The sequence below is a fragment of the Elephantulus edwardii genome, unplaced genomic scaffold (genome assembly GCF_000299155.1).
Source record: "Elephantulus edwardii isolate Elephantulus edwardi_28Jun2011 unplaced genomic scaffold, EleEdw1.0 scaffold00050, whole genome shotgun sequence".
Lineage (NCBI taxonomy): Eukaryota > Metazoa > Chordata > Mammalia > Macroscelidea > Macroscelididae > Elephantulus > Elephantulus edwardii.
Genome location: NW_006399800.1, coordinates 16,838,540 through 16,851,865, shown reverse-complemented (window position 1 = coordinate 16,851,865; position 13,326 = coordinate 16,838,540). Strand labels below are relative to the sequence as shown.

The 13,326-nt window shown below is 39.1% G+C and overlaps 1 protein-coding gene across 1 annotated transcript in view; it reads right to left on the bottom strand.

Annotated features, from left to right (window-relative positions):
- Nucleotides 1–13,326, bottom strand: part of TMEM232 (transmembrane protein 232) — a 480,401-nt gene that overhangs the window by 330,120 nt on the left and 136,955 nt on the right. The window contains exon 11 of the mRNA XM_006886706.1: nt 1,376–1,631. Within this exon, the coding sequence (XP_006886768.1) occupies nt 1,376–1,631 (256 nt within the window). The remainder of the gene's footprint in view (nt 1–1,375; nt 1,632–13,326) is intronic.

Genomic DNA, 13,326 nt, shown 5'->3' with positions numbered 1-13,326 from the left:
ACTGACAAAGGAGATTAATCAGAACTGGTTTTGATAAGCTCTGTGGCAATGGGATAATTTAAACAGACTTTCAAGGGAGGGAAGAGAAAAGAACTGGGGAGGAGGGTAGAGAAAATAGTGCAACAATGAATGAATGGAAACCCAAAATCTTTGTAAATGTTCATTAAAATTAATAAAATTTAATAAAAACAAAACAAAACACACAAAAAAGAAAACTGATTGATACCTTTAATTATTTCTTAACTTTTTTTTAAACTTTATGAGATTTTTTATATATAAATCAACTAAGGATTCCCAAGTTTTATAACATACATGGGAATAAACATTTTAAAAAGTGTGTCCTTCAAAAATATACTGTTATTTACTTATTGTAATCACATTAATAACTACACTAACAACCATAGCATATATGAGCATTCATTGAAGCTTAGGATGTACCAGGTTTTATGCTAATTTTAATGTTTCCACATATAATATTTTAAGAAATAGGTAATACATTATAGTAATTTATTAAGTAAAAAAACAAGTTTTTGCATGACTAAATTTTGACCTAAAATTCTGAGAGATACTATTGATTGAATTAATTTGTAAGCCTGTGGGGTGAAAAAATACAAGCCTGTGTGATTTCAGAGCTGGTTCTTTCACTTTAAATAATGACCTATTTGAAATTTAAAATTATGAAGAAGAATGTTCAATTAAGCAACGCTAAGTTCTTTACATAATTTCTAAAGAGACAGATTTCTCTGCCCATATAATCAATTCTGAGAAACCCTACAAGGTTATACTAATCTTAAAATATCTATTTATAATACTATGCCAAATGTAAAAGATGTAACATGTTATTAGAGTGAACAATTTCAGAGTAATTCTCCAAACAAGAAGAAAGTATGAGATAAAGACTAAATGGTTAGTATAAAGGGGAGAGAGAAGCAAAGAAACCATTAGAGGAACTGAATAAAAATCAAGAAAAAAAGCAACTTTATTTTTCACAACAGTCTAAGGTCATCTGTTCTTCTCAGGAAATATCATTTGAATCACAACTAAATTTAGTTTCTATTTAAATGTTTAAAAAATTTTTAAAAAATCTGTGCTATTTATTAGATATTAATTTTGAAGGTTTTATTTTTTACATATTATATAGGTTTGTATACAATCATATACATTGTGTATAATGTATATACACTGTGTTTTTTATAACCTTTCCTTTGCACCATGTTTTGTTCATGTACACTGTGTTTTATACAATAATTCATATACATTGAACTTTTATTAAAGTTATCCCTCACTCCAAAAATTGAACTTTTTACAAAAGAATTATTACTATGTATAGAGCTTTTAGAAATACTGCTCATGAGTTGGACAAAAGTTTACTTACAATTTTCTGAGAATTTTGAAGAGAAATATTTCCAAAGATTTAAAATACTCCCATCCTTTAATATTCCTTCATCTTCTGATTTTTTCTCTATGTGTGAAATACTTCTTTGTGAAGTTTTACAGTCACAGAAACCAATAAAAGCAGTTTTTCTCAAATAAGAAGTCGTTGCATATAAGCAGATTTCTGTAAGGATTTTTATATATGTGTATACTATCTTCCAGGCCCATGAAAAATCATTGTCATCATCTTTTTCTTCCTAAAATTAAAAGAAGTTCTCAGATAATAAAAATATATTGTTATAATTAATAATTATAACTATAACTATATTGACATTTTAAAGCATTTTTAAAGACTATAGTAAACCATATTCACAAAGATACAGCAAACTAGTATTTCTAAAAGTATTTTTTTAAATTAGGTTTCCTATCTTTATTCTGTATAAAAATTCAGCCCAAAGACAAAGAACATATACTTAATACATATCACTATGTTATCAATTTAAAAGTTGTCTTCTCTAACCATTATATTAGCCCCTGCTGGCATCCAGCTACCTTAACTACAGACCCATGGTCTTGCAAATCATCAACTGCTGTGGGATTAGGATAAGAGAGAGTGCTTTCCTCACTGTATAACAAGGCCTAGGTGATGACAATGGTAGAGAGATTGTCAAGAAACTGTGGCATTACTGTGGAGAGACTGTGGCAAGGTATAATCTGATGTTTCTTGGACTTGTGTTGACCACACTTAATGGTTTTGCTTGCCAAATGATTGAAGGAAAAGCTGACTCCTGAAATGCTATGGACAATATGTTTTGTATGATTTGGACTTGTGCTACTGAAATGAACCAGGACTTTTACTAATTGAGGAATTTTGTTTTGCTGTTAATCTGGCTTGTGGCTGCTTAACTATACTTGGACATACATTGAGTGATATTCTTTGCCTCCTCCACTCTCCAATTTCTTTCCTTAATAAACCGCACAACTATGGTAGAGCCTGTACATCAACAACAAATATCAGACATGAATTACTGGCAAAAACAGGTGCAGGAGCATGGGGGTGCCATGTCTGAACAAACAGCTATTTGCTACTAGGGATATTATTGGTTGAGATAGTTCCCCTTTATGAACTAGTCAGAAGTCAGATTGGCTGCCTTAATACTGCTTCTGGTCCTCTCACAATTAATGCCAGAAGAGGTGAGGCTTATTGCTTCCAACTCACAGACACATGATTGGGTTTATAAAATGGGGAGTTTGAGAACATATACAGTTACTTTTTCTGTTACTAAGATGGCTTTATGAGGAGAAATGTGGCATCAGGTTTGGAGGAAGACCTATCCAGAATCTGCTATATGCAGACGATACAATGTTGCTTGTAGAAACTGAGAAAGACCTGAAACATTTGCTGCAGAAAGTCAAAGACTGTAGTTTTCAATATGGATTGAAGCTCAACATCAAGAAAACAAAGGTTCTCACTACTAGGTCAACTGGTAGTACCATGACAGATGGAAAAGAGATTGAGGTTGTTAACAATTGCAACTTGCTCAGCTCCACAAAAAGCACTCTTCATACTAGCATTCAGAAAATCAAAAGACTAATTGCATTGGGAAAAGCTGTGGTTAGGTACTTCTCCAGAGTACTAAGAAGCAATGATGTCAGTCTAGAAACTAAGTTGCACTTTATTCAGTCCATGGTCTTTACAATTACTTGCTATGCATCAGTGAACTGGAAAATGACTAAGAATGACAGAAGAATAAATGACTTTGAGTTGTGTTTCTGGAGAAGAGTCTTAAACATACCATGAAAAGCCAACAGAAAAAAACAAGTCTGTTTGGAGAAGGTGAAACCAAGGTTCTCCTTGCAGGCTAGGATATTGAAGCTCCATCTCAGATATTTTGGGCATGTGTCCAAGAGTGACTGGTCTTGGAGACGGACATCATGCTCAGAAGGGTGGAGAGATATTATAGGAGAGGAAGATCCCAGATGAGATGAATTGACACAGTAACTGGGGAAATAGGGATAGGTGTGTCAGAATCAGACTGGCTCAGGACAGGGCAGGCTTCAGAGCTGTTGCACATAGGGTTGCTATGAGTTACAGGTAATTAGATGGCACATAACAGCAACAACAACAAGATGGGGGGGAAATTGAGAAACTACTTTACAGCCTAACGCAAAAGCGTAAGAAGATGAATGGATATTAATCTAAGCATTTCTTTAAAAGTCTAGCGAAAGGATCCAAGATGGCAGTGGAGGCGGAGACAACGTGGTGAGCTGCGAGAGCAGTGGACCACTTGGAGAAGGGCCACTATGGCCTTCTACAGACCTCTGTTTATTGATAATTGTACAGTTAACCAGTTGATGACTGGTCTTCAGTGAAGATCAAGGATCAACAACAGGAATTCAAGGGTTCCCAAGGAGGAATGAGAGAGTCCTGCAGCTCCCAGCCCCCTCCTGCCGAGCCAGCACCTCACCACCACCATAGCTCCATGAGGCTCCCACAAGCCGGAACCCAACCCAGGGATCCCCTCACCCAGAGTGGATGGTAGGCACTGGGCCTCCCTGAGACTGGTGCAGTGGAGCCACCACACTGCTGCAAAGTGAACTTGTTCTGGGGAGAATTCTTGGAGCCATGATGGTGGCGGCAGGAGAAACAGGCGGCCGCCCACGGGAGATGCATGCCCGGCCACCTACAGGTTTGAGTTTCCTTGTACAGGTCAGAGAAGAAGATCACCGATACAATGGATTGCTGAAAGTCACTGTGAGTTGTCTACTTGATGACACTTAACAGTGGCAGCATGTCCAAGAGGACCAACATCCTAAATTCACCACATATTTTGATCTGTTGAATGCTTCTGCTAAAAGCTGTTTAGACCTAGGGGGAGTCTATTCACGACTCTTAGGTATCCTTTGTCATTTATAAAGGGGGAGGGCAATGACACCTACTTCAAATTACAGTATGACCACTTATGGGGGGGTTAAAGGTGGTGGTACTGGAGTTGAGGATACTGTCCCTGGATACATGTTCTTCAGTCAGGAGGAGGGTAAAAACTGGAGTGGGGGTGATTGGGGGTGTGTCAGCTAGCCTCTGGGGGGTGTTGCCCTGCTCTGGGCACACCATCTTTGGCCCCTGACTTGAGGCGGGCCGTCGTGGCCCTCAGGGTGAGCTCCTCAGTCCCCAAGTTGTGCCATCTGACCCCAGGGTAGAAAAAAATGCCTATGGTATCCAGAGAATTTTATCTAGGCTACTTTCCACCACCCTCTCCCCAGTAAACCTGAAAGTAACACCCCCAAAGCCCTTCTATTTGTAACTCACAAGTTTGTTCTCTCTAGGTTTGCTCCCTTTCCTATAGGTAACCTTAACACTGAGTTTTACTCCAGACCTGACCCTGAACCCAGTGCCAGTGACAAAAAGGAAATACAACTGACAGCTAAGGAAGCAAAGGAGGATGGAGCCTGTGGGTTCAACCAGCCATCCCCACTGGACCCACCTAGAAAAACACTTTGCAGTCCAGAGGGGAGAAATGTCAGGAAAGTATCTTCTAACAGAACAAGAAGGCAAGCAGCTTTAACCCAAGACCACCAGTAAGGTGATAAAGTGTCCTCCCTTTCCCCCTTCAACATGAAGAAGCCAGAGATTCTGCATCCAGTTCCCAAATCATTAAGACAGTTTATTTAATCACCATTGGAATATGCTTACCATTCTCCTGTGGCATTTGGTCCCCACTGGATCCTTTTAATTTCCTTCACCTGCTCCCCCCATCAACCAAATTGTGGAGCTTAGCAACAGCACACCTGCAATTTTCATCCCTGCCCAACCTCACCTTCTGCCCTCAACCCTCACCTCCTTGAACCCCCAATATGTTTTTCCCAATAAAATTTTTAAAAAAAGTCTAGAGAAAGAAAATAGAATAGCTAGAATATAAAGGTTCTATTGACACTTTGTAAAGCATGAAACTAAAACTGCCAATTTGATAAGAAATTATCAAGTTGGAGTAAAATATGCTTCATCATTTTCCATTAAAAAGATAATAAAATATTATTTAAATGGGGAAAAAACCCTATGCATGATTTTGTTTTCATATGTCATGATATATTGTGAAAATGATTAAGGTTTTTGTTGATTTAATTTTAAGATATATTGTTGTTGTAGTTGTTATGTGGCATCAAGTAGCTTGGGGCTTATAGTGACCCTATGTACAACAACAGACCTTGCTTTATCCTGTGCCAAGCTTATTGTCTCTGACACACCTATCCTCATTACCTGAGTCACCGAATCAATCCATCTCATTGAGGGTCTTCCTCTCTTGTGCTGTCCTTCCACGCTTCAAAGCATGATGTCCCTTTCCAAGGACTGGTCTCTCCTTGCAACATGCCCAAAAGTATGTAAGGCAAAGCTTCAGTATCCTTGCGACCAAGAAGCAGCCTGGTTTCACCCCCTGTAGGATGAATCTGTTTGTTTCCCTAGCAGCCCATGGTATATTCAGTACTCTTCTTCAGCACCACAGCTCAAAGGCAACAATTCTCTTTTGATCTTCCCTAGTCATTGTACAGTTTTCTGAAGCATAGCAAAAAATTATAAAGATTATGTCCTGAATCAAGTGTGCCTTAGTCTCCAGACTGACATTGTTGCTCTTCAGTACTCTAGAGAGGTCACAGACAGCAGACTTTCCCAAAGCAAATCATTATCTTTTGATTTCCTGGCTGTTGGTACCAAGAGTGTTTGATGGTGGAGCCAAGCAAACTGAAGCTGTTAACTATTTCAATCTCTTCCCCATCTGTCATGATCCTGACAATAGGCCCCGTGGTGAGAAACTTTGTTTTCTTGATGTTGAGCTTCAATCCATACTGAAAGTTTCAGTCCTTGACTTTCTGCAGTAAGCACTTCAAGTCCTCCTCAGTTTCAGCAAGCAGGGTTTTGCCATCTGTGTAACGGAGGTTGCTGATGAGGGTTTCTCCAAACCTGATGTCACACTCCTCATCATAGAGCCCAGCCACCCACATGATCTGTTCTACATATAGATTGAAAATATGATATAGGACACATGTCGGGTGTACAACTTCCCCAATTTTGAAGCATGCAGTGTTTCCCTGCTCTTTACTGATGACTGCCTCCAGGTCCAAGTACAGGTTTCGCATAAGCAGACAAGTGTTCTGGTATTCCCATTCTTCTCAGAGTTAGTCACAGGTTCTTCTGATTCACATGGTCAAACGCCTTTGCATAGTCAATAAAACACAAATAGATATTCCTCACACAATGAGTAGGGAGGATAGAAGGAGAATTGATGCCTTTGAGCTGTGATGCTGGAGAAGAGTATTGAGGGTACCATGGACTGCTAAGAAAACAAACAGATTCATCCTGGAGAAGGTTAAACTGGGCTGCTCCTTGGAGGCAAGGATTCTGAGGTTTCATTTAACATACTTTGGACATGTTGTAAGGAGGGACTAGTCCTTGGAGAGGGACATCATGCTTTGGTAGGGTGGAGGGAACAGCACAGGAGGGGAAGGTTCTCTATAAAGTGGATTGATTCAGTGATGGGGGTAATGGCACAGGACAGAGCACAGAATAAGAGGTGCATAAAAAAGCAGACTCAGGTGGGAGGGAAAAATTTATGTAACAATGAATGATTTTTTTTTAGCAGACTTGGGGGCAGGTAGGTAGGAAAATGTACAACAATGAATGAATGAAAATCCAACTTTTCTGTAAACTTTCATCAAAATCACAATAAAAAAATTTAAAATTAAAAAATAAAAGCAATGCTGAGGCAGTGTGGCAGGAAGAGATGCGGGGCTCACAGTTCTTTGGGGAAAATATTGTTGTTTAGCTATACCACGCAGTACCCCTTAAACTCCAGAAGAAGGAAGTCAGACAGCTCAAGCCGTTTGAGTGAGGCAGAGATGCCAGTTCTGGAAGGGAACAACAGGCTTCCTGATTTCCCATTTAGGTACTTTTGGGGAATTGCTACATCACGTGTGATGCCTCAACTCAACCAGATGGAAGTAGGAAAGCTCAAGGACCTTGAGTGAGGCAGAGGTGCTATTTCTGGAAGAGAACAACAGGCTTCCTGGTTTCCCATTGAGGTACTTTGGGGGAACCATTGTTGTTTAGCTACACCATATGGGACTCCTTAACCTCATTGCAAGAGAGTGTAAAGAAGGGAACCCCAATATACAGGTCCTTGACAAAACATTTCCATACTCTGAGTCACTATGTAGTTAGAACAAATTATCAAACAGTATCATTAATATCACATGCAAGCAAGACTTTGCTGGAAAAGTATCCAAAAACAACTGGAGCAACACGTCAATAGCAAACTTGCCTGATGTGCAGGCTGGGTTTGCAAGAGGTCATAGTACTAGAGATATTACAGCTAATGTTAGATGGATCTTGGCAGAAAGCAGAGAATACGAGAAGAATGTTTATCTGTGCTTCATTGGCTATGCAGAGGCTTTTGACTATATGTGGATCACAACAAGCTGTGGTTGACTGAGAAGAATGGGAATCCCACAACATCTGATTGTGCTTATGCGAAACCTATTCTTGGGCCAAGAAACAGTCATCAAAACAGAGCAAGGAGATACTGCATGGTTCAAAATTGGGAAGGGCGTCCGCCAGGAATGTATTCTGTCTCTGTATCTTTTCAATATATATGCAGAACAAATCAGCTGGGTTGCTGGACTGTACAAGGAGGAATGTGGCATCAGAATTGGTGGAAGATTCATCAACAATGTGCATTATGCAGATGATACAACCCAGCATGCTGTAACTGAGGAGGGCCTGAAGTGCTTGATGCAGAAGGTCAGGACTTCAGCCTTCAGTATGGATTGAAACTCAACATCAAGAAAACAAAGATACTCACCACTGGGCCAATTAGTAGCATCGGTATGGATGGTGAAGAGATTGAGATAGTTAACAGTTTTAGTTTGTTTGGCTCCACAGTCAACAGTCTTGGTACCAGCAGCCAAAAAAATCAAGAGATGATTTGCACTGGGAAAGTCAGCTGTCAGGGACCTCTCTAAAGTACTGAAGAGCAACAACCTCAGGCTGGAGACTAAGGTATGCCTAATCAAGACTATAGTCTTCACTACTGTGTGCTATGCATCAGAGAGCTGTACAGTAACTAAGGATGATAGAAAGAGAACTGATGCCTTTGAGTATGGTGCTGAGAAGAGTGTTGAATATACCATGGGCTACAGAGAACAAACAGGTTTGCCCTGGAGAGGGTGAAACTGGGATGCTCCTTGGAGGCAAGGATTCTGAAGCTTCAGCTGACATACTTTGGGCATGTTGCAAGGAGGAAGCAGTCCTTGGAGAGGGACATCATGTTTGGGAGAGTGGTGGGGTAGTGCAGGAGAGGAAGACCCTCAATAAGATGGATCGATTCAGTGATTGTGATAGTGGTAGTAGGTGTGTCAGAGACAATGAGGTTGGCACAGGACAGAGCAGAGTTTAGGGCTCTTGTACATAGGGTCAGTATGAGTCGCAAGTGACTCGACAGCATATAACAACAACAATTTCAAGAAAGCAGCAGCTCGACTCTATTATCATGATAAAACAAAATAACCTTAAAAAAGGAGACCCAAGGAATACCCCAGATAGAGAGAACCAGAAGAAATATGTTGATGTGGAGTTATTTGAACAGCTACAGGAGAAGATGAAAGTGATAGAAGAAACAATTAAGAAAACAAATACCGAATAGACAACAATCCAGAAGAAATATATTGATGAGGAACAACTTGATAAGCTGTGGAATAAAATACAAAAGATGAAAGAAATAATTGATAGTGTAGATAACAAGGTACAGGAACTCAATAAACACCACAAGACAGAGAAGATACAGCCCACACTGACTAGGCTGCAAGGAAGGTTCAACATAAGAAAAACAATTAACATATTTCACTATATTAACAAAGTAATAATAAGAACCATATGATCTTAGCAACTGATGCAGAAAAGGCATTTGGCAAAATACAGCACCACTTCTTGATAAAGACACCCAGCAAAACTGGAACAGAAGGAAATTTCCTTAACATAGTATAAAGTATATATGTAAAACCAAGAGCCAACATTATTCTCAATAGAGAAAGACTACAAGAATTTTCCTTGCAAATAAGGACCAGGAAAGGACGCTCAGTCACCACTTCTATTCAATACTGTACTGAGTGCTTACTAGGGCAAAATAACAAGAGAAGAAAATAAAAGGCATACATATCAGCAAAGAAATGTTTTAACTATTGCTATATGCAGATGATATGATAGTGTACACCAAATACTTCAGACTCAACAAAAACAAAACAAAACAAAAACCTGCTAGAGTTAGTAAGTTAATTTAGTAGAGAGGCAGGATATAAGATCAATACCAAAAATCAGTGGTATTCCTCTACAATAGCAAGGAGAACTCTGAGAAGAAAACCAAGAAAGCAACAGTATTTACAATAGCCAACCACAAATTGAGATACTTGGAGATACAAAAGACCTCTACAAAGAAAACTACAGAACATAATGTGCCCTCTTCATGGATAGAAAGACTCACTGTTGTGAAAATGACAGTCCTATCAAAAGTAATCTACACCTTCAAATCAATCCCAATACAGATACCAAATTCATTTCTTAAGGTGATCAAAGGGAAATAATCAAGTTTATTTGGAGAGGCAAGAGACTCTGAATAAGTAAAACACTTCTGAAAAATGAAAATGAAGTGGGAGGCATAGCAGTTCCTGACCTCAAAACCTACTACACAGCAGTAGTAACCAAAACAGCACAGTACTGGTACAATGAGAGGTACACAGAATTGAGAACTCAGAAATATAGTCAGCTATCTATGCTCAACTGATATTTGATAAGGAAATAAAAACTATCAAATGGTGAAACAACAACCTCTTCAACAAATGGTGCTAGCAAAACTGTACTTCTACCTACAGAAAGCTGAAACAGGTCCACATCTCACATCATAAACAAAAACCAACTCAAGGTGGATCAGAGACCTGGGAGAAAAGCCCATGACCATAAAGTTCATCAGAGACAAACTGGGACAAATATTAGAGGGCCTATTTTATGGTGTAAAGAAACTGCCAAATACAGCCAGTAATGTATAATCTGCAGAGGATAAAATTGATAAATGAGACTCTCTAAGGATTAAATCCCTGTGCACATCAGAAACATTTTCCAATTGAGTGAAAAGAAGGAAAAAAACATGGTAATATCATTTCAGAAAAGGGTCTCATATTAAAGTTTTACAGAATCCTACAGACCCTCCACAAGAAAAACTGATCAAACAATTAAAAACTTGGCAAAATACATGGAAAGACTTTTTAAAGGGAGCTATTCAGATGGCCAACAGCCACATGAAGAAATGCTCAAAAGCTCTGAGGAAAAAAAGGGATGCAAATCAAAATCACAATGAGATACTATTTCTCTCTAGTCTCAGTGGCAAAGTTTAAAAAGACAGCAAGTAATAAAGGTAGGAGAAGTTGTGCAAGAAAGGAACTCTTATACATTGTTGGTGGGATTATAAAATGGTACAACCACTCTGGAAAGCAGTTTAGCACTTCCTCAAAAAACTGAATATAGAAATTCCATGACCACTATCTGAAATATATTCTGAGAAAGTAAGAACAGAGGCACAAACTGAGATTTGTACACCAGTGTTCACAGCAGCATTATTCATCATTGCAAGAACATTGAAACAGCTCAGATGTCCAACCACAATCAAATGGATTGAGAAATTATGGTACATTCACACAATGGAATCCTATGTAGCACACAGGAGCAATGATTTTGTAAATTACTCCCCAACTTTGCGGGGACTGGGGAGAGAATTACACTGAGTGAACTAACTCAGTCCCATAAGTACAAATACTGTATAAAACCATTATTGCAGCGTGTGAGGATCTAAGTTGGAGAAAGGGTAAGAAAAGAGGAGTCAGGATGGAAGGAGGGACTTAATTATGGGGTTGTACAATTTGATGTGTGGGTGGGGTGGTGAAGGAAATGGGGAAAATCTGGTGTAAAAACAATGTATTCAAATTTTGTAAATAAACCCATACAAATAAAAAAGAATTAACGCTGAGGGAGTTCAGCCCTTTTAATTTTCTGACTCCAGCTCTATGAACGTTTCATTATAATATTTTACTTTGTCTTCTTATGTTGAGCTTTGAAATATCTTCTGTTCAGTTCCTTAGTATCTTTCCCCCCATTGCTTTGGCTTCTCAGTGCTCTAGTGCAATGATTAATTTTTTGGTATTTATTCATTTAATGTTAAGATCATAGGGTCGCTATGAGTCGAAAACGACTCGATGGCACATAATAACAACAACAACAATGTTAAGATACATTATAAAAATGATTATGGTTTTGGGGGGACATATTGTAGTTGGAGGAAATATATAAGCCAGTATTCAAAAAGGGTTAAAATTGTTTTTTGTCAAACATTCTTCTAGGTGGTATAGCTCTGGTCTGTGCATTGTTGTACAGAGGTAACTTGTGGTTGCTGTGATCCTAAAGACTGTGACACTGATGTGCCAAATGTGACAGTGGTTACTCATGGTGGACAGTGTTTGGTGGAGCTTCCCAATAAAACGAGCTTGGAAGCAGGAGTGGCATCCACTTCTGAAAAGGCTTGCCTCTAGAAAGTCTATGAACAGTGCTCAGGTCTTTCGTTCATAGGGGTCGATATGAGTCATCTACTGCTCGATGGCACCTCACAACAACAACAACATTCAAAAAGGGAAAATTCGTCCTAAAAGAATGCTTATAGCAGTAGAATTTGGTACAAAGTGTGGAGCTTAGCCTAAGAAAGACTAAACTCTATCTAGTAGTCTGTAAAGAGTTACGTGTGACAGAAAACAAGTAAGAAAAGAGAGACTTTGCCAAGGAACTGAGGTAAGATAAAGTTGATGTTTACTGTGACTCTCCACCCAGCGTTTGATGTTAAAGGAAGCTGACAAGTATGCTTAACTTGTAGTGACCACCTGGGTCCATTTAATGAGTGGAAGCAGAAGACATGCAGAAATGAAGAGACAGACTGAATTTGGACTTGTTCCCCAACACTTTCCACCTAGCATAATGAATTGAATGGATAAATGAAGAATTACTGGTTTGTAGACCAGGGAGTCCTGAGAATCCTCAATGTGCTGACTTGGCCCATGTGGAGCTAAGGTTAAGTGAAAACCCATGTAGAGCTAAAGGTGAGTGAGAGACAAGCTGGTCTTAAACACAGGTAGAAGGGTGGATTCCTGAGTTTGCGGCTGGTGTCCATTTGGATATAGCCTTGGATGGCTAAGTTTGTGTGTTGACCAGAACTCAACTAAATGAAGAGAAGATACTTCATTCTGAGAGTTAGAGGTGATTACTGTTACTTGATGGTTTGCTCTGGACTGGACTTTTATTTAAAGATGGGGATGTGTTTCAAATGTAATAGAAGATTCTCAAGAATAGAAAGAAAAAAGGCATGCTTGTCTCCTCAGAGTATTTGTTTGATACAACTATGCAAATCAGTAACTATCTAAAAAGGGGAGTTAAGATACAATGAGTGAAGTAGTTGGTTTACCTATTTCCAAGAATATAGATGATGGTAAAGAGAAGATTGAACCTTCAGATAATGAGAAATAATGGCAATAAAAGGCAGGAGGTGGGCTGTGGTTTAAAAGTTGTCTTTTCTAGCCATTATGTCAGCCCCCACTAGTATCCTGCTACTTTAACCATAGACACAGTCTTGCAAATCATGAACAGCTGTGGGACTAGTATAAGAGAGAGAATGTTTTCCACACTGTAGAGAAAGGCCTCAGTGATGACAGTGGTAGAGAGATAGTTGAGAAACTGTGGCATAATTGGGGAAAGACTGGAAAGATATAACCTCAGGTTTCTTGCGTTTGTGCTGACTACATTTAAAACGGATGTCACGTGCTCCTGGTGTCTCCGATTACCTGGGAAGATGGGGAGGTCTGCGGGGTCTGGCA